We start from the raw sequence: 17,967 nt of genomic DNA, 5'->3' as shown, positions 1-17,967 counted from the left end.
AAAAATATACAAGGCATGTTTTCATTTCACATCTCCAATTAACCCTTTCATAACTTGGGTTCACAAAGATTTAAGTTAAACGCTTTTCTTTCAACACTATCAACTAGAAAGGACAACTTGGGTCATTAGATGGTTAATAGATTAATATGGACACTGTGTTTAAGAGGTGATCTGGCACCAGTACTGAAGCATGACACTTAAAATAATGGAGTGAGACTCAATTCCAGTGTAGCATACAGCAAAGAAATATTACATTTTCACTAATCTAAATGGGATCCACGCAATGAAAAACATGGAAAAAAGGGCCAAGAGGAAATGTGCACTTAAGTGATATCGCTGTTTACAGATGGCTGCAATTCTAGTAGCTACAAAAAGTTATCAGCTATAACAAAGTAATGCCTGTGGCCAGTTAAATTTTGTCAAGGTGTTTCATTAAAATAATAGTCAATGTTAAGAGTGCTATTTTACTTATTATGTAGTGTTAGCAACTAGCTAAGAGTGGGTCTACACTAGAAAATTTTACTGGCATAGTTGTGTTGGTTAGGAATATGGGAGGAAAAAAAACCAGCACCATCCCTAACAAATATAGCTGTGCTGCCAAAAGCCCTAGTGTAAATGCAGTTATAAAAAAGTCATTTTGCTGATATAGCTTATTCTGAGTCGGAAACTGGTTTAAGCTACTGCAGTAAGAGTTCTGTGTCTTCATTTTGGGAGGCGAGACATGATTATATAGCTCTTCTAATATATCTATACTCTCAAACCCTTAAAGTGTAGACAAGGCCTAAGACATTAAACATCCCGTGCATCATTAAAATAAACTGTCAGGTTAGTTCAGCATGGAGAAACCATCTTAAACTTTAGCTTAACCTTTTGCATATGAATCAAAAGCAAGATGTATTTTTTTAAGTTAATTTTGCAGGAATTTATGAAAGAAAACACAGTGAAGAAGCTGCTGTTTAATGAACTCCTGAACATGTAGAGGATGTTCTTATATGTAATTTAATGTTTTGTTATAAAGTAGCATATTTTTATTAGTTTCATCCAAGAAGCCAACCAGGAACTGTTACAGCCTTCAGAAAAATAAAATTATTCCTCTCTCCCCACCTAACTATTTATGGGAGTGTGGAACACTTCTCCCAATCTCCAACGTGAACATTAAAGCAATAAAATGCACATGTTGTGCAATTATGTCACTATAGCTTGAGTGGAACAGCTGGGTTTTGTAGACAAAAGGAAAGGGGATTTTTAGCAGTGACATATTTTGCTGTTTTATTTGCCTCTCATTGCTAAGAGCTGCAACAAGAACAGAGCAATTTTTCTTAAAATTTTCAGTAAGCTGATGAATCCTTCCTGTGCAGGATCGAGAAGGAGAAAACAAAGTAATGTAGGAAGGGTTGGGCTTTTGAGCAAGAAAATACTTGACAGCATTATTAAATTAAAAAATTGAAAACAATGATGAGCGTAGAATCAGCCACAGAAAGAAAAGGACTGCATAAAGGTGTTGAATTTCCTGGCTTTTGTTTGTTTCTCATCTTTAAACTTTTTGTTGCTTTTTGAAATCATAGTTTGTTCAAAGCAAAACCAATGTTGTGACTTAACAGATGTACCATAAAACAAGTTTTAATCAGATTATATTTAAGAAAATCTCAAAATAGAACTTTTCTATCACTATTCCTTTAAGAAGCAATGAAGACTCAGGGAACCTACCACTGACCTGGTGTGACCTCAGGCAAATAACATTACCGTTTTGTGCCACTGTCTCCTATCCCACCCTTGGTTTATTTTGTCTATTAGACTGTAGGCTCTTTAGGACAAGGACTGTTATTTGTGTTTGTAAAGAATCCAGCAGAATGGCTCTCTGGTCTAGTGTGGAACCCACAGGCACCACTGTAAAACAAAACTTACTTTAGATACCTACAATTTATAAAGCACTAAAATGTTAAACTGAAAGCACAAAGGTTATACTATTATTAATGTTCTATGTAGACTATTTTAATTAATACCAGTATAGATTTCTATACTCCTATATTTAAGGCACATTACATCTGATCCATCTCTAATGTATCTGATACTGGATTTAATGTCTTAATTTTTCATAGCTCCTAGTGACAAGGGTGCAAAAAACTCCTCCTTATTTATAAGTTAAAGGGTGTGTTTATATTGTAATGTCAACCCTTCCCTCCCCAAGATTTTAGCAAAGGGTAGGTGGTCTGAGTGCTAATGGTACAAGGAAATATAAGGGTAGGGATAGAGGAGAAGCAATAGTAGAGGTGTTAGAAGATTTTGGGGAAGGAACAATGTAAAGATTTTTTTTAAGTTTATTTTGCCTCTTACATCTCAAAGATGCTTTGTTTAGAGCAGCAATTCTTAAGCAGTGGGTTGGAACTACAAATTGGGTCGTGATCCCATCTTAATGGGGTGGTCAGGGCTGGCTTAGACTTGCTAGTGCTTGGGGCTGGAGCCGAAGCCTGAGTGCTTCAGCCCTGGGCAGCGAGGCCCAGATTACAAGCCCCCTGCCTGGGGCAGAAGCCCTTGGGCTTTGGCCTCCTCACCCAGGGCAGTGGGACTAGGCAGGGTCAGGCTTCAGTCCCCTCTCCTGGGGTCATGTAGTAATTTTTGTTGTCAGACGGAGGTCACAGTGCAATGAAGTTTCAGGACCCCTGCTTTAGAGCAATCTGCAGAGATATCAAATTGTTTCACTGGATCCTGTGAAAAATATTATTTCTAGCTCTCTCATCTTGTCTCCCACAAAATTATTAATTAAAAGGGATATGTGTTGCCATCACTAAGGACATTGTTTGACATCCTTTCTCCCCTTCCATATCCTACCCAGTAGTGTCTGAATTTCTCTCTTTTCATGCTGCTTGTTAAGTCATCTTCCTGTTTTCTCACTTTTGCTCTTTATTCCTCCTCTTTTTGAAAGCAGAAAATAGCATTTTACATTGAAAGGCTACAGAGGAAAACCTGCATGATTCTAACGGATTTCCTTTTGTGGTCACCTTTATATGTAAACAGCAAATGTACCAAAGTGCTATTTTGGCTGCTCACATGAGATCTGAGGGAGGAGGGGCAAAACTGTAGCTAGAGTAACTGCAAGATCTCAGGTACACTCTAGAAAACTGAGTATGAGATATTATCAATAGTTAAAATCAAATGCATGTAGAGTGCCTCCTGCTGTAAATAAGGAATTCTCTCCTTTAACACGTATCAAGTTCAAGTTAATGGGTTGATTTTTTTTATGAAAGAGTGTACTTGTCAAATTAATACCTGTTGTAAATTAAAATGGACAAGCACTATTTCAGCACAAATGGTTTCAGAGTGTTTACAATTTTTCATCCGTCTTTTACAGTGGTAAATAGCTTTTGGTGGCTTTGGGAACTCTATTCTTCTAAATATAAAAGTGAAGTAGATACAAAGCAAAATAGCTTTTCCTAACTATTCTATATGCAATGCACTTTGTCCTTTATTATATGTAATACAGAAGTATAAATAGGGGAGTAGGGAGGTAACTTTACCTCTGTATTGGTACTGCTGAGATTGATACTGGAATACTATATACTTCTGGTTTCCCTGTTTTAAAAAGGATGTTGAAAAAAAAATGGAGAAGGTAAAGAAGAGAGCCACAAAAATGATTCGAGAGCTAGAGAAAATGTCTAACGGTGAGACCTGAAAAGCTCCATCTGTTTACCTTATTAAAAAAAGGGGTGTGTATGTGTGTGACTTAATTATAGTGTATAAGCACTTTCCCAGGGAGAAAACACTGAATACTAAGGGCTCAATAGTCTAGTGGAGAAAGCACAACAAAAGCCAGCGGTAGGAAGCTGAAGCCAGACAAATTTAAATTGGAAATAAGGCACAATTTTTTATTTATTTATTTATTAAAAAACAGTGAGGGTGACTGACTACTGGAACAAACTACCCAGGAAAGTGGTGGATTCTCCATCTCTTTGAGTCTTCAAACCAAAAATGGATGCTTTCTGGAAGTGATTCTTTAGTCAAACATAAGTTATTGGGCTCAATACAGGGATAACCGGGTGAAATTTAATGGCCTGTGATATACAGAAGATCAGCTTAAATGATGTTATAGTCCTTAAACTCTAAGAAAATGGATCCCACATATTTCACCGCAAAAGCAAGATTTCTCACTAAAAGTTTTGACCAATGAAATCAACATTTTTCCAGGATTTAGTATTTGTGTTCCATATACAAATTCCCTACAATTGGAGTGCCTTATGAGAGAACAGCAAATGGTTTTCACCAAAAAGTTATAATGAAGAAATTATGTCAAAGAAATACTATGGTTCCTTCCTCACTGTATCAGGCCCCAAATGACAAATCTTACACCGTTTTACAATATTATTCCTGTCCATCTTGAAAAGAAAGTTTGAGGATCTTCATGCAACTGTTAAAGTACAAAAAAAAAAAAACCTTTACTCTTTCAATGCACTTATCAGCCATATATCTCAATGTGCTTTACAAAAGATGGTAAGAATAGTTTCACCACTTTACATATGTGAAGAGAGATCAGTAATAAACCAGAAACAGAACCCAGGTTTTAACTACAAGTCCAGAGCCCTATCCACTACTCCTTAATGTTACCACATTTACTGTTCCAAAAAAAACAAATAAATCAGATGGATGTTCTGTTCCTCAATTAAAGTAAAAAAAACCCAGGCCAAACAAAATTTTATTTAAATTTTTCATTACCTGGCTAAGTATTTTCATCCCTGAGTGCAATAGTTTCTTTGCAGCTTTGTAATAAATAGTTTCTGGTTTGTTGTAGATCATGGCATTAGTGCACATCAATCTGAAGTTATCCTGTACAAAAAAAAAAATGAATGAATTTTGAATGAGAGTTAAGTTAGACCATACATGATGCTATATTAAAATAATTGGAGGAAATACAAGTGGTGTCTTGAGCTGAAGGTAACAAACAGCTCCAAAAAACGCCTGTGGCAATTTCAAAGATGTTTAAGTAATTAAATATTAAGATCAAACTTTTCAGAACATATGGATAAATGGTCTAGATCTATATGTTGACACCCACATAAGCAGTCTGATATGAGATTTGGGTGCTCAGGAATTCTCAGAAAAAAAATCAGGCCATTTATTTAAGTACTTACTTATTGATGTTGGTCTCTATTTTTAAAAATCTTGGTTCAAACCCTTAAAACAAACTTTTAAAATATATAAATACTTGACTGAATTGCACTTAGTCATTGAGGTGTCAGTTGTGTCTCCTTAGTATTTCAATGAGAAAAAGAAATACAGACTCCTAAGCTTAGCAAGGGGTATCCCAAAGACTGTTTAACAGAAAGGATGAACTATGTCAGACTTTCTCTACATAGATGTGCTAGACCTCCCATTCAACCATCCACACAGAATGTCAAAGCTGAAATGAAAACTGACGTTTTGGCGCAAAATATCTTCCACTATGAATCAGTGCAGTTATGTGTGAAAGGCGAAGAACCCAAAAAGGCAGGGAGAAATAGATTCTGTAGATCTGTGTGCCAGACTAATCTGAAGCAGCTGAAACAACAAAGGAATGTTTTCTTCAGCTTCAAAGCTTTGAGTGAGAACATATATTTGGAAAAAAAAAATTAAAAGTTAACAGTAATCCAGACTGCAAACATGTTATAGCCAGAAATTTCAATTGAGGGCCCCACTTAAACCCAATCAGGCAGGTGAAGGGCTACAAAGTATTTCTTCTTACCAATGAGCAAAAAGATTCTGATTCTGCCTATATTGTTTTCACATCCTGATAAATAAAAGGTGCTTTATATCCTCAAAATTTTCCAGGAAAGGGGCACAAACTAGAAAGTTAGCAGATCTTAAAGGTGATACATAGCTTAAGAGTTTTGGAACCCAAGCTCGCATTCCTCATTCATCCTAAACTGCTGGGAGTTTTGGTGTGCATGGAATACACGATCATGCCCTGAGGGCTCAATTTTGTCAAATTAAGCTTCAATGACTGTTGGCTCCTGGAAACTAATTACAAATCCTCAGAGGAAATCCTCTTTGGCAGGAACAGGAGACCTGTCAAGACATCATAGCACTGTAACCCCTTCCCTAGAGGTGGGTTCAACTTTGCTCACCCCAGTTATGTCAGATTTATGGCCATCTGTCCCAGGTGTTTTGGATCACTGATATTCTTTGGGGGTGATCTATGTTCCACAAGCTATTATTCTGGGACATTTTTGAATGCCAAATTTACTCTGAGAAGCCATGAAACATCAGTATGTCAGCGAAACTCCTGAGTTTAACATGGACTGTCAGAAGTAGCATCTTTAACCAATTTCTTGATAACAGTGAATTCCACTGAGCACGAGAGTTCCCCAGATATACCAGCAAAAGGGCAGCTTCTTCCCTAACTCACTGGACATCTTCAAAGGCACCAAGGCCTGCAGATTGGAGCTCATCTCTTCTTGAGATGACCAGTTTGTTCTTGAGGCCAAAGCAATTTGACAGACATTTGACTACCTCTTTAATATTAATGGTAAGGTAAAGGCAATGCCAGGCATAGACAGCTTTCCCTGAGATCACACGGTTATACTTCTCAGACAGAAAACAGCAGTAAAAGGGCCATATGTGTATTTTGTTTTTCTTTTAAATACTTGCTATTTCTGGGGAGGGGAATGGGAAATCTGATGGAGTAGTAAGAGGTAGGCAAGGATGACAAGTTCATTCATCTCAATCCTTACATTTTCTGTTTATATTCAGTCCATTGTAAATTTTGCAGTTTTATTCTGAAATAAAGACATCAAATGGAATGGTTTTCTTCTGACTTGCACATTGTGTTGTTTAATAGTATAAGACTATATTTTGGGCTGAGGCAAAGTGGGTGATTTAATATCTTTTATTGGAGCAATTTCTGTTGGAGAGAGAAACTTTCGAGCCACACAGAGTTCTTCAGTTTTGGTACTCAAAGTACCTTTCCCAATAAAAGATATTACCTCACCCACATCCTCTCTCTAATATCCTGGGACCAACATGGCTATAAATACATTACGTATTTTGGGTTCTAGAGGAGCTGTAAATATTTAACCCAATTAGTACAATTCTGAAAATTCATTGGGTTACATCCTACAAGCAGTAGACATAGAAGGGAAAAAAAAGTCCACTTAGACCAATGGGCAATCATTCATGAAACGATTCTAGTTATACCATATTAACATACATATAACTCGTTTCTATATTGTATTCTAACCAATACTATACATATTTGTTTTTGCCATCCAGATTATTTTTTGAAAACAGGAAGTGTAATTTATTTTTTATTTTCAGAATTTGTTTGCTTACAAGGTCAACAGAAAACATTGCTAAAGGCACATGTGCTGATTTCTGCCAATTTCATATATTCATAGAATATGAACATTTAAGGAAAACTGAATAAAAGAGGGAATAATCTTGTACAATGCAATTGCTTGTACCTCCAAGTGTCATCATTTAATCCCTCTCTGTAGCAAAAATATAATTTATAAGCACCTTTAATTCTTCTATGGACTGGTAACCATTGTTCTTGATCTTCTCTTTCATGGTACTAAAATCCATTGGGTGTTTAATGATCATGGAGTAGCCAGGAGCAATAAAATCAGTCACAGGAAATGAAAAGAAAGCATTTGGATCCTTTCTGTTAAGATATGAAAAGATGCACTCTTTATATTTTATTTTTATAAATAAGAACATATTGAGCTTGGAATTAAATAGAAGAGAGAAGACTAAATTAGATATACTGTATATCTAAATCGGAGTCTGGAAGAGTGGGAGAAAACCTGAGAATTTAGGGTGGTTAACAAAATCTCTTAACCTGATTCCCCATCATCTGCTATTTGTATGTCAGGCACAGACAGTGAACCTCTCTCCCAAATTCAGAGTTAAATGGAGAAGGCTTAAATTAAGATGATTTATGCTTAATTTGGTCCTTCCTGCAAAACTGTAACCAAAAAAATCCCCAATCCACCATCATCTGGAAATCTGAATTTCTTATTCAAAAAAGATGCTCACTGTATGCTTTAGAAAGTCATTACTTTGTATGTGCATTTACCTTTTTACTTTAAAGATTAAGAGACTACACAAATTCATATTCAGTTAAATGAGGTTGCAATTTTGACAGAATGCTAATTAAAAATTCTTGCATTTCTCTGAAAGCAAATATTTTATGGCACCTTAGAGACTAACAAATTTATTAGAGCATAAGCTTTCGTGAGCTACAGCTCACTTCATCGGATGCATTGGGTGGAAAAAACAGAGGAGAGATTTATATACACACACACACACACACAGAGAACATGAAACAATGGGTTTATCATACACACTGTAAGGAGAGTGATCACTTAAGATAAGCCATCACCCACAGCAGGGGGGGGAAAGGAGGAAAACCTTCCATGGTGACAAGCAGGTAGGCTAATTCCAGCAGTTAACAAGAATATCAGAGGAACAGTGGGGGGTGGGGTGGGGGGGAGAAATACCATGGGGAAATAGTTTTACTTTGTGTAATGACTCATCCATTCCCAGTCTCTATTCAAGCCTAAGTTAATTGTATCCAGTTTGCAAATTAATTCCAATTCAGCAGTCTCTCGTTGGAGTCTGTTTTTGAAGCTTTTTTGTTGAAGTATAGCCACGCTTAGGTCTGTGATCGAGTGACCAGAGAGATTGAAGTGTTCTCCAACTGGTTTTTGAATGTTATAATTCTTGATGTCTGATTTGTGTCCATTCATTCTTTTACGTAGAGACTGTCCAGTTTGGCCAATGTACATGGCAGAGGGGCATTGCTGGCACATGATGGCATATATCACATTGGTAGATGCGCAGGTGAACGAGCCTCTGATAGTGTGGCTGATGTGATTAGGCCCTATGATGGTATCCCCTGAATAGATATGTGGACAGAGTTGGCAACGGGCTTTGTTGCAAGGATAGGTTCCTGGGTTAGTGGTTCTGTTGTGTGGTGTGTGCTTGCTGGTGAGTATTTGCTTCAGATTGGGGGGCTGTCTGTAAGCAAGGACTGGTCTATCTCCCAAGATCTGAGAGAGCGATGGCTCGTCCTTCAGGATAGGTTGTAGATCCTTGATGATGCGTTGGAGAGGTTTTAGTTGGGGGCTGAAGGTGATGGCTAGTGGCGTTCTGTTGTTTTCTTTGTTGGGCCTGTCCTGTAGTAGGTGACTTCTGGGTACTCTTCTGGCTCTGTCAATCTGTTTCTTCACTTCAGCAGGTGGGTATTGTAGTTGTAGGAATGCATGATAGAGATCTTGTAGGTGTTTGTCTCTGTCTGAGGGGTTGGAGCAAATGCGGTTATATCTTAGCGCTTGGCTGTAGACAATGGATCGAGTGGTATGATCTGGATGAAAGCTAGAGGCATGTAGGTAGGAATAGCGGTCAGTAGGTTTCCGATATAGGGTGGTGTTTATGTGACCATCGCTTATTAGCACCGTAGTGTCCAGGAAGTGGATCTCTTGTGTGGACCGGTTTATGACAAGTTTATAAAATAGCTCTGTAAGTTCCCCTCACTTTTGATTATTTGTATGCAGCTGTAACCCTAGAATGCATAGCTAACATTACCAACAAAAAGAGGTTCACTGTCAATTTATGTCGTCTTTACAGAATATCCTACAAATTGCCAATGAAAGCAAATAAAATGCTGACATTTGAATGCTTGATAGTTTGTAGTTCTGCTGCTGCCAGGCAAATATTTATCAAGCACTTTAAAATTGACCAAGCTTGTTAATAGGCCACATAGCTTAAAAATTTTCAAATCTCCTGCTATACCCTTTAGCAACTAATGTTATCAATTTCCTTTTCATAGTCCTGATAGAGCAAGTACTCACCTCTGCAACTGTCTAACGAGTTGATTCAAAGCTTCTTGAAGTGGTGTTTGTTCTACTTCTATGGGGGGAAAAAAGTAAGATGGGGAAAAAAGGAAACAAAACCCCCCCACCCCAAGATCATCTGATTTTACAAAAGTGCTTTACATTAGAGCATTCTGTCAAATATTAACTTTACTACCCTAAATGCACCACAGCAAACAGAGTAGGGGGTTACCTTTCTAATTAGCCTTATTAAGCATTGTAGTGATGCCTGTATACAAGCAACAAGCCTCTTTTTGAAAATGCCACCATAGTAGCAGTATTTCAAAGTTCAGCTACTTTTGGATGGTATCAAAGGTCAAGTCATTTGATATGAAGATGAGAACAGGTAAAACATTCTCAATTCAAGAAAATTGGACTTTACTAAAGCTGAATACTAGCCATCTTTTACAGGACATTCTATTTAAGGAACCAATTTCAGCTTTTAAAGCATCTCAACAAAACCAATTAGTTCTTAATGATTTCTACCTTCTTGTTTTGCTAAACTACTCGCCAGTGGTTTCTCTGGTGGCAATTCCAGTCTCACAGGAGTCTGACATTTCAGTTCTCTTTCTCCCTCGCTTTCAGCATGTTCCCGATCTCGCTTCTTTTTATCTTCCTAGAAAAAGAGAAAGATAAGCAATTTCAGTGATGCTGTAGAAACTGCATTATTGTTGGCTAACTAATGCTTTGTTCAGATTACTTAAGACAAGAAACAAAGGACAGGAATGCCAAGATTTCACATTTCTAAAGGCACTGTCTCTACCTGCTGGAAGATAGAGTAATTCAGATAGCAGAATAACTATCATTTAGAGAGTCTTTTTACATGGTATTTGTGATACAACTGAGATTTTTACTGAGTGACAGGAGCAACCTCCTACACAGAGAATTCTCCCCAGGGTACCCTCACCAACCCCCCCACCTCGCCCTGCCATACACACAAAAAACAACAAGAAAAAGAGTACTTGTGGCACCTTAGAGACTAACAAATTTATTAGAGCATAAGTTTTCGTGAGCTACAGCTCACTTCATCGGATGCATTTGGTGGAAAAAAGAGGGGCTATGCATCTGATGAAGTGAGCTGTAGCTCACGAAAGCTTATGCTCAAATAAATTTGTTAGTCTCTAAGGTGCCACAAGTACTCCTTTTCTTTTTGCGAATACAGACTAACACGGCTGTTACTCTGAAACCTGTCAAAAAACAACCAAACCTTTAAAGCTAAGATTAATGTTAAGAATACACAAACTTTTGGGAAAAAACACACTAGTTCATTACAAGCCATTAGAAAGCCAGAAAACTGAATATTAGTTATACTCAAATTCCCCAGCAACCTTAAATCTTCTTCCGTTTCAATATCACCTGTGCAATCATGCATATCTGGGATGTAAAGTGACTTGTCTATTTGAATTCCACAGTCTGGCAACAAACATTTTATAATACTATGAATCCACTCCTCTGATCACTTGTGCAAGGTAAGGGTAAAGTGAAACTGGAGTAACTTTTGGATATGGAGTAGAGCCCTTCAGCCGTACTGGGAGTCTGTGGGTTCCATAGGACTTGCTGCCATAATAGCGTGAGTGGGTAAAATGTAATTTGTTGCAAGTGGGATTGGGTGGGGAAAAAACACAAAACAAAACCCACAGATTGCAGTAATTTGAGAGAAAACCCTAAATCTCTCATCAGTTTACCATATAAAAATTGTGTCTGAATTCTGTTTATATTAAACCATAGGCTTTTTATTTTTTTAGTAACATAGGGGAAATTGCTCTCTTTTGTGGGATCTAAGATTTTTGTGGGTGGGAGTGGGATAAAAATGAAGAAACAATGTGGGAGTGGGTATTGCAGGGTAGGACAGGAGTAGGATTAAAAGAATAGTCCCCCCACAGGGCTCTAATATGAAGGACCAAGGAACACCTTTGCATCATGTCAAAGAAATGGACTTCAATGAGGCAAAGTATCTTCAATTTATATTAGTTTATCAGTATCTGCAGCTCATTCTGTTGAAATTACTTTATTTTGATCTTAAGTTCTATAATTCAAGAATTTAGGTAGATCAGTGGGTCTCAAGTGTTTCTCTACTGGTACCAAAACAATAGGGCTAAGATGTGGACTGCCCCTTGCCCTTATAACCAGAATCCCTCCCACCAACTTAACAAAAAAGGCATGGCAGGATGCTTGACAACACAGAGGATGTGGGGCTCTGTATTAATTTATGAACACTAAATATGCTATGCTACATGACTGCCAGATTGCTGTAAGGGAGTTGTTTTTTTTTGTCTAAGGAGTTAAGTAAAAAAGGGGTTAGTAGGAAAAACAAGCAGGAAACGAAACAGTGACTAAAGAAAAGAAACCTAAGAGGCAAACTACCTAAAGGTCCTCAAGGCAACAAAGGCCGGACTATAAATTGGCTATTAATTGCCTAGCTGGCTCCCACAAGATTAAAAGGCTTATTTTGCTAGGGTGGGAGACTTAGATCAAAAGGACACCAAACAGTTAAAAAGTTCTCTAGACAGGGAGGGGGTAAGTTCTCCAGGGATGTCAACACGGACACAAAGAGAAGATGCAGAGGGAGTATGAAGAAGTTGGATCTATGTGGCTAACATCGGGGGATGCTAAACTCTAGGTACAGAGACTTGCACATAAACTATTTTATTGTTTTAAAATCCTTGTTCTCTTATACTGTGAAATGATCCTACTGGGAAGATTAAATAATACTGTGTTTTGAAAAGGCTGTATGGTCACTCTGTATAAACCACTGACCACAGGCCCTGGAGGGCAGAACTGCAGGTCCTGAACCTAAGCTGGGTCTGCCGAGGTAATCATGGTAAATATGCAGGGGTCTAGAATTCAGATCCAAGATGGGGGAATCTCATGATTTCACCCCAAGAGAGATGCAAACTTGAGGCATGTCACCTGTGATGGAGCACTGACCCAGAGAGGGGATAGCACTGCAACTTGCCCTATACCATGACAGATAGGGCAGCTGACCCCTGTAGTGGGAAGTTAGAGAGCAAGAGGAAAATACAAAGAGATCCCAAAAGAGCAATGAGATAAAACAAAATATTGGGTCCCTGGCTGCAACAAAATGGCAAATTCTGTGGCCATAGAACTGCAGTCGACAGGGTCTTGATTAAGATGAATGATGCAGTTCACTTCTCCTGGCCCTGGTCTACACTGGGGGGTGTCGATCTAAGATACACAACTTCAGCTACGTGAATAGTGTAGTTGAAGTCGGTGTATCTTAGGTCAACTTACCTGGCCATGAGGATGACAGCGAGTTGACTGCTGCTGCTCCCCCATCAACTCCTCTTCTGCTCTCACGAGCTGGAGTTCCGGAATCGATGGGGAGCACGTTCGGGGATCGATTTATTGCATCTAGATGAGACGCAATAAATCGATCCCCGATAGATCGATCACTACCTGCCAATCCGGCGGGTAGTGAAGATCTGCCCTTAGAGTGATTGTTTCAGGCTGTCGGCAGATTCAGACAGGCATAAATTCATCAATTTACACACTGTTCATATTTTCTATATTGTCCACAACTATAAGGACTAAACGTTTTTTTTAAATGAAAGATGTAAAGACTTGACCTTTCAGGCTGAGTACCCCTAGAGTAGATGGTACTTTCCCTTGTTTACTAAATGTATAGTTTAATAAGGTCTTTATATTGCTTTGGATTTACTCATTAAATGAAAGTGAACAAGAAATCATGCTTTGTTTCATTGTTATGCCAGAAAATATTTTAATGCAGATGAGAAAAATAATTTCATATATCCAAGACCCATATTCTTCTGATCTAAATAGTTTGGGGATTGGAGGACAAATCAGCAAAACATTAATGTTTTGAAATTTAAATTACTCAGATTGAAGCACACATGGCATTCACCTTTGTCCAAATTACTAGTAAACTAGAGGCCCTGATCCTAAAAATCTCCCAAAAGTGGCAAGTCATTTCATGATTTAACTGTTCTCTTACACCTTACTGACTTAGATATTTGGGCAAGGTGAAGCTTTTAGCACTAAAGTACATAATGTAACATTAGCTACCTTTACTTTTCTCTTTCTTTTTTCTTTTTCCTCTCCAGGAACCTGTTTTTCTCCTTTCTTTCTCTTTTTTCTTTTCCTGTCCTTGTGTTTTTCATGTTCAGTTTTGTCTTCGTAGAGGCTTGAATCATGTCCTGAGCTTCCAGTAGAGAGTTCAGTGACTTCATTTCCTCCCACTTTTAGTACCAGCTTTAAGGGTTTTTCTACATATTCTTAAAGCATCAATGAAATGAGATATATGATTAAAGCATAGAAATCAGAGAACATACTCTTATTTAGCCAATTTGGATAGTGTTCCAATATTTATTTCTGACATTATAAAACTACTTCTGAACAGGTCTATAATTAATCAACAGGAAATTACAATTAGAATCTGTCAAATTCAGTATATGGACCAAGGCTAATCAAAGCTCATGTCCAATGGCTTCTATGAGAATCAGTTTACACCAGGAATGACACCCTCCTCCCCCCAAGTATTGCACAGTTATCTGACATTGTGGACGTTTTTCCCTTTCTCATACTCACTAGGTGTTGGCTACTGACAAAGGCAAACTAGATCCCGGAGAACAGTTGGTAAAACTGGCACTCCTATCGGTCTTTATTAAAATTGTTACATTTCATACACTTAGGCCAAATCAAAAATAGTTCCAGATAAAACTTACTAGAGTGTTTTATAGTAGAATTGTTTTCAGATAACATATTCCAAAACAAAAATGCATTTTTCCTGAGTCTAAGTCCACTGAAGTCCAAGGGCAGACCTCCCATCAAATTCAATTGAAGTGAAGGTACTTAGGCCCAGATTAAAAGTAGCCAGGCACCTCTCTCACCTTATTTCCAAGTGGTTTTTTTCCCCCCTCTCTTTTCTATCTCTTCAGTGAGAGTCTCTACATCTAAGGTTATGTCTACACTGCATACCCTACAGTGGCATAGCTGTGCCGTTACAGCAGTACTGCTCTAAGGTACGCATTGTAACCACTCTTTGTCAGCAGGAGAGAGAGCTCTCCTGACAACAAAATAAAACCGCCCGCTATGGGTTAGTACCTTTGTCAGCAGGAGAGTGTCTTTTCACTGGTAAAACTTTCGTTGGTTAGGGGTGTGTTTTTTCACATCCCTGACTGACAAAAAGTTTACTGATGAAAGTGTGGTGTAGGTGTAGCCTTACAATGCTACAGTGGTGCAGCTGCTTCAGCAGAGACATTACCTACCACTGTAGCGCTTCAGCACAGACACTGCCTATACCAATGGGGGATGGGGGGGAGGTAGAGGGTTTTCTCACTGGGGTAGATAATCCACCTCCCCAGGCAGCACTAGCTAGATCAATGGAAGAAAATTTTCGTATTGTCCCTATTCAATGCCCATTGTTTGCGACCCTCCAAAAAGGTTATGACGTACATGCTATCAACCTGAGCGGGTAACTAACTTTCTATGTCTCAGAACAAGTTGGTGGCATAAACAGGCTGCTCTGTAACAAAATCAGGATATCTACACTTTTGAGCTGTCTAACCTAATACACAACACATGGATAATCTCTTCCCTGTGGTATTTCTTCAAGGCACTTTAACAGAAATCCCGACTTTTTCTACCCAGCCCAGGCACCCAGAGCCCCCGAGGGAAGATGCGCTGAACCCAGGACACTAAACGTATCTGCAACATGGAGCCTCAATGAATCCACGAACCATAAAAAACAGTCCAGCCACTCCAGTATCTCCCCCCATCACAAACACATTCCCCCACCTCCCCTCTGACTACCCCCACCAATTTCCCCCAAAACACACTCCCCCTCCCCCACACTTACTACCCCCACCAATTTCCCCATTTCCCCAGCCCCCACACTCCCCATTTTCCCCCTTACTACCTCACCCCTACTCCCCACTTCCCCCTAACAAACACTCCCTCTCCCCCCACTTATAACCCCCACCAATTTCCCCATTTCCCCACCCCACACACACTCCCCATTTCCCCCCTTACTCCCCACTCCTGCTCCCCCTCCCCCACTTACTACCCCCACCAATTTCCCCACCTCCCCAATACACTCCCCATTTCCCCACCCCCCACTTACCCCACCCCACACACTCCCCATTTCCCCCCCTTACTACCCACCTCTACTTCCCACTTCCCCCCCAACACACACACTGCTCCTCCCCCCCACTTACTACCCCCACCAATTTCCCCACCTCCCCCCAACACTCCCCATTTCCCCACCCCCACTTACCCCACCCCACACACACTCCCCATTTCCCCACCTTACTTCCCCCACTTCCCCTGACAAACACTCCCCGTCCCCCCACTTACTACCCCCCAATTTCCCCCCAAACACTCCCCCTTGCCCCGCACTTACTGCCCCCCCAATTTCCCCCCAAACACCCCCCCTCCCCCCACTTACTACCCCCAATTTCCCCGACAAACACTCCCCCTTGCCCCCCACTTACCGCCCCCCCAAATTCCCCCCAAACACTCCCCCTTGCCCCCCACTTACTCCCCCCAAACACTCCCCCTTGCCCCCCACTTACTGCCCCCAAACACTCCCCCTTGCCCCCCACTTACTGCCCCCCACTTACTGCCCCCAAACACTCCCCCTTGCCCCCCACTTACTGCCCCCCAATTTCCCCCCAAACACTCCCCCTTGCCCCCCACTTACTGCCCCCCAATTTCCCCCCAAACACTCCCCCTTGCCCCCCACTTACTCCCCAAACACACTCCCCCTTGCCCCCCTTACTATCCCACCCCTACTCCCCACTTCCCCCTCACAAACACACTCCCCCTCCCCCAAACTTACTACCCCCCAATTTCCCCACCTCCCCCCAAACACACGCCCCATTTCCCTTCCCCTCAACTTTCTATCCCTCCCCCCCCCCCGTTTCCACTCCCCCACCGGGGTCCCCATCCCCACACGGGAACGCTCCTGTCTCCTTTAGACCCTCCCCGGCCCCCGGAGCCAGAGGGCGCGTCACCTTCATACGGGTGCTTGTCGGACTTGTGCTTCTTGTGCTTCTTGCCCATGGCGCCCCGCGGCCGGCCCAGCGCCCGCTCCCCGGCCAGCTCCCCGCGTCACCCCGGGGACGCCGCCGAGCTCGCCCGCGCGCGCGCGCGCGCGGCAAGAGGGTAGCCGGCAGCGCAGAGCCGGAGAGCGATCGTGAGCGGCGCCCCCTGGCGGCCGCAGGGCGCGGCGCGGCGCCCTCCCCGTGCTCTGTATACTCCGCCGGCCCAGCGGCTGCCGTGGGCGCGAGGCCGCGGATCCCGCCGGCTCTGGGGTGCACTCCCCTTGGCGTAGCAGGCGGGCCCCGGCGTAGGCTGAGTACCCCTAGAGTAGATGGTACTATTCGCAGATAGGGGCCACATTTCTAATGGCCCGGGCCCTGCACCCCCCCCCAGGGAGGGCCCTGGTCTGGGGGAGGTGGATTAACTATGCCCAGGGGAGAGAACCCCTGCTGTCGGCACTGGTACCGTCTACACTGCAGCTGTGCCGCTGTAGTAAACAAGCCCGACATGTGGCTTGGCTCCTGTCAGCGTTTATCTATGTGCTGAAATTACACAGGTGAGTATTCCCAGTGAGCTCCAGACCATCAGCAGGCAGCTCTTGCTGCCCATCGGAGTTCAACAGTGTCTGTTTCTTCAGTGATTCCGAATTCCTCCTCCTCTCTCTCTTTTTGCTATTCCTCTCCCCCCAAATATTGTAAGGTTCTATTCCGTGCTTTTCCCAACTTGCTTTTATTGCTGTTGGCATTTCACCCTCTGATTGATCCCGCAGATGCTGCCACCATAGCGATGTTGCTGGATCTACTCTCCAGTGCCACCTGGAATTTGAGTTAGGCAAGATACAGGGAGGTGATCAGAAAGGTGTTGCTAAGAAATCGATTCTGTTCCACCAGGAAAAAGCTTTCATTCTGAACATTACAAACTGGTCCTATTAATAAAAAGAAAAGGAGTACTTGTGGCACCTTAGAGACTAACAAATACAAGTACTCCTTTTCTTTTTGCGAATACAGACTAACACGGCTGCTACTCTGAAAACTGGTCCTATTAGAGCTCGTCAGATTTGTTAGGTCATATACCACTTTTTATAGATGAAAGGATTATTTATTTT

The 17,967-nt window shown here is 41.1% G+C and overlaps 1 protein-coding gene across 2 annotated transcripts in view; it reads right to left on the bottom strand.

Moving 5' to 3' along the window:
- Positions 1-17,190, bottom strand: part of BRD7 (bromodomain containing 7) — a 33,968-nt gene extending 16,778 nt beyond the window's left edge. For both annotated transcript variants that reach the window (XR_006275093.1, XM_038368488.2), the window contains exons 1-6: positions 16,835-17,190; positions 13,887-14,095; positions 10,329-10,458; positions 9,822-9,879; positions 7,486-7,630; positions 4,708-4,818 (exon numbers count right to left, since the gene is read on the bottom strand). Coding sequence is in view for 1 of the 2 variants with exons in the window: in XM_038368488.2 (XP_038224416.1) it covers positions 4,708-4,818; positions 7,486-7,630; positions 9,822-9,879; positions 10,329-10,458; positions 13,887-14,095; positions 16,835-16,883 (702 nt within the window). In the remaining variant the exon portion in view is untranslated. The remainder of the gene's footprint in view (positions 1-4,707; positions 4,819-7,485; positions 7,631-9,821; positions 9,880-10,328; positions 10,459-13,886; positions 14,096-16,834) is intronic.
- Positions 17,191-17,967: the final 777 nt, after the last annotated feature.

The sequence above is a fragment of the Dermochelys coriacea genome, chromosome 12 (genome assembly GCF_009764565.3).
Source record: "Dermochelys coriacea isolate rDerCor1 chromosome 12, rDerCor1.pri.v4, whole genome shotgun sequence".
Lineage (NCBI taxonomy): Eukaryota > Metazoa > Chordata > Testudines > Dermochelyidae > Dermochelys > Dermochelys coriacea.
This window is presented reverse-complemented; position numbering and strand designations above follow the sequence as displayed.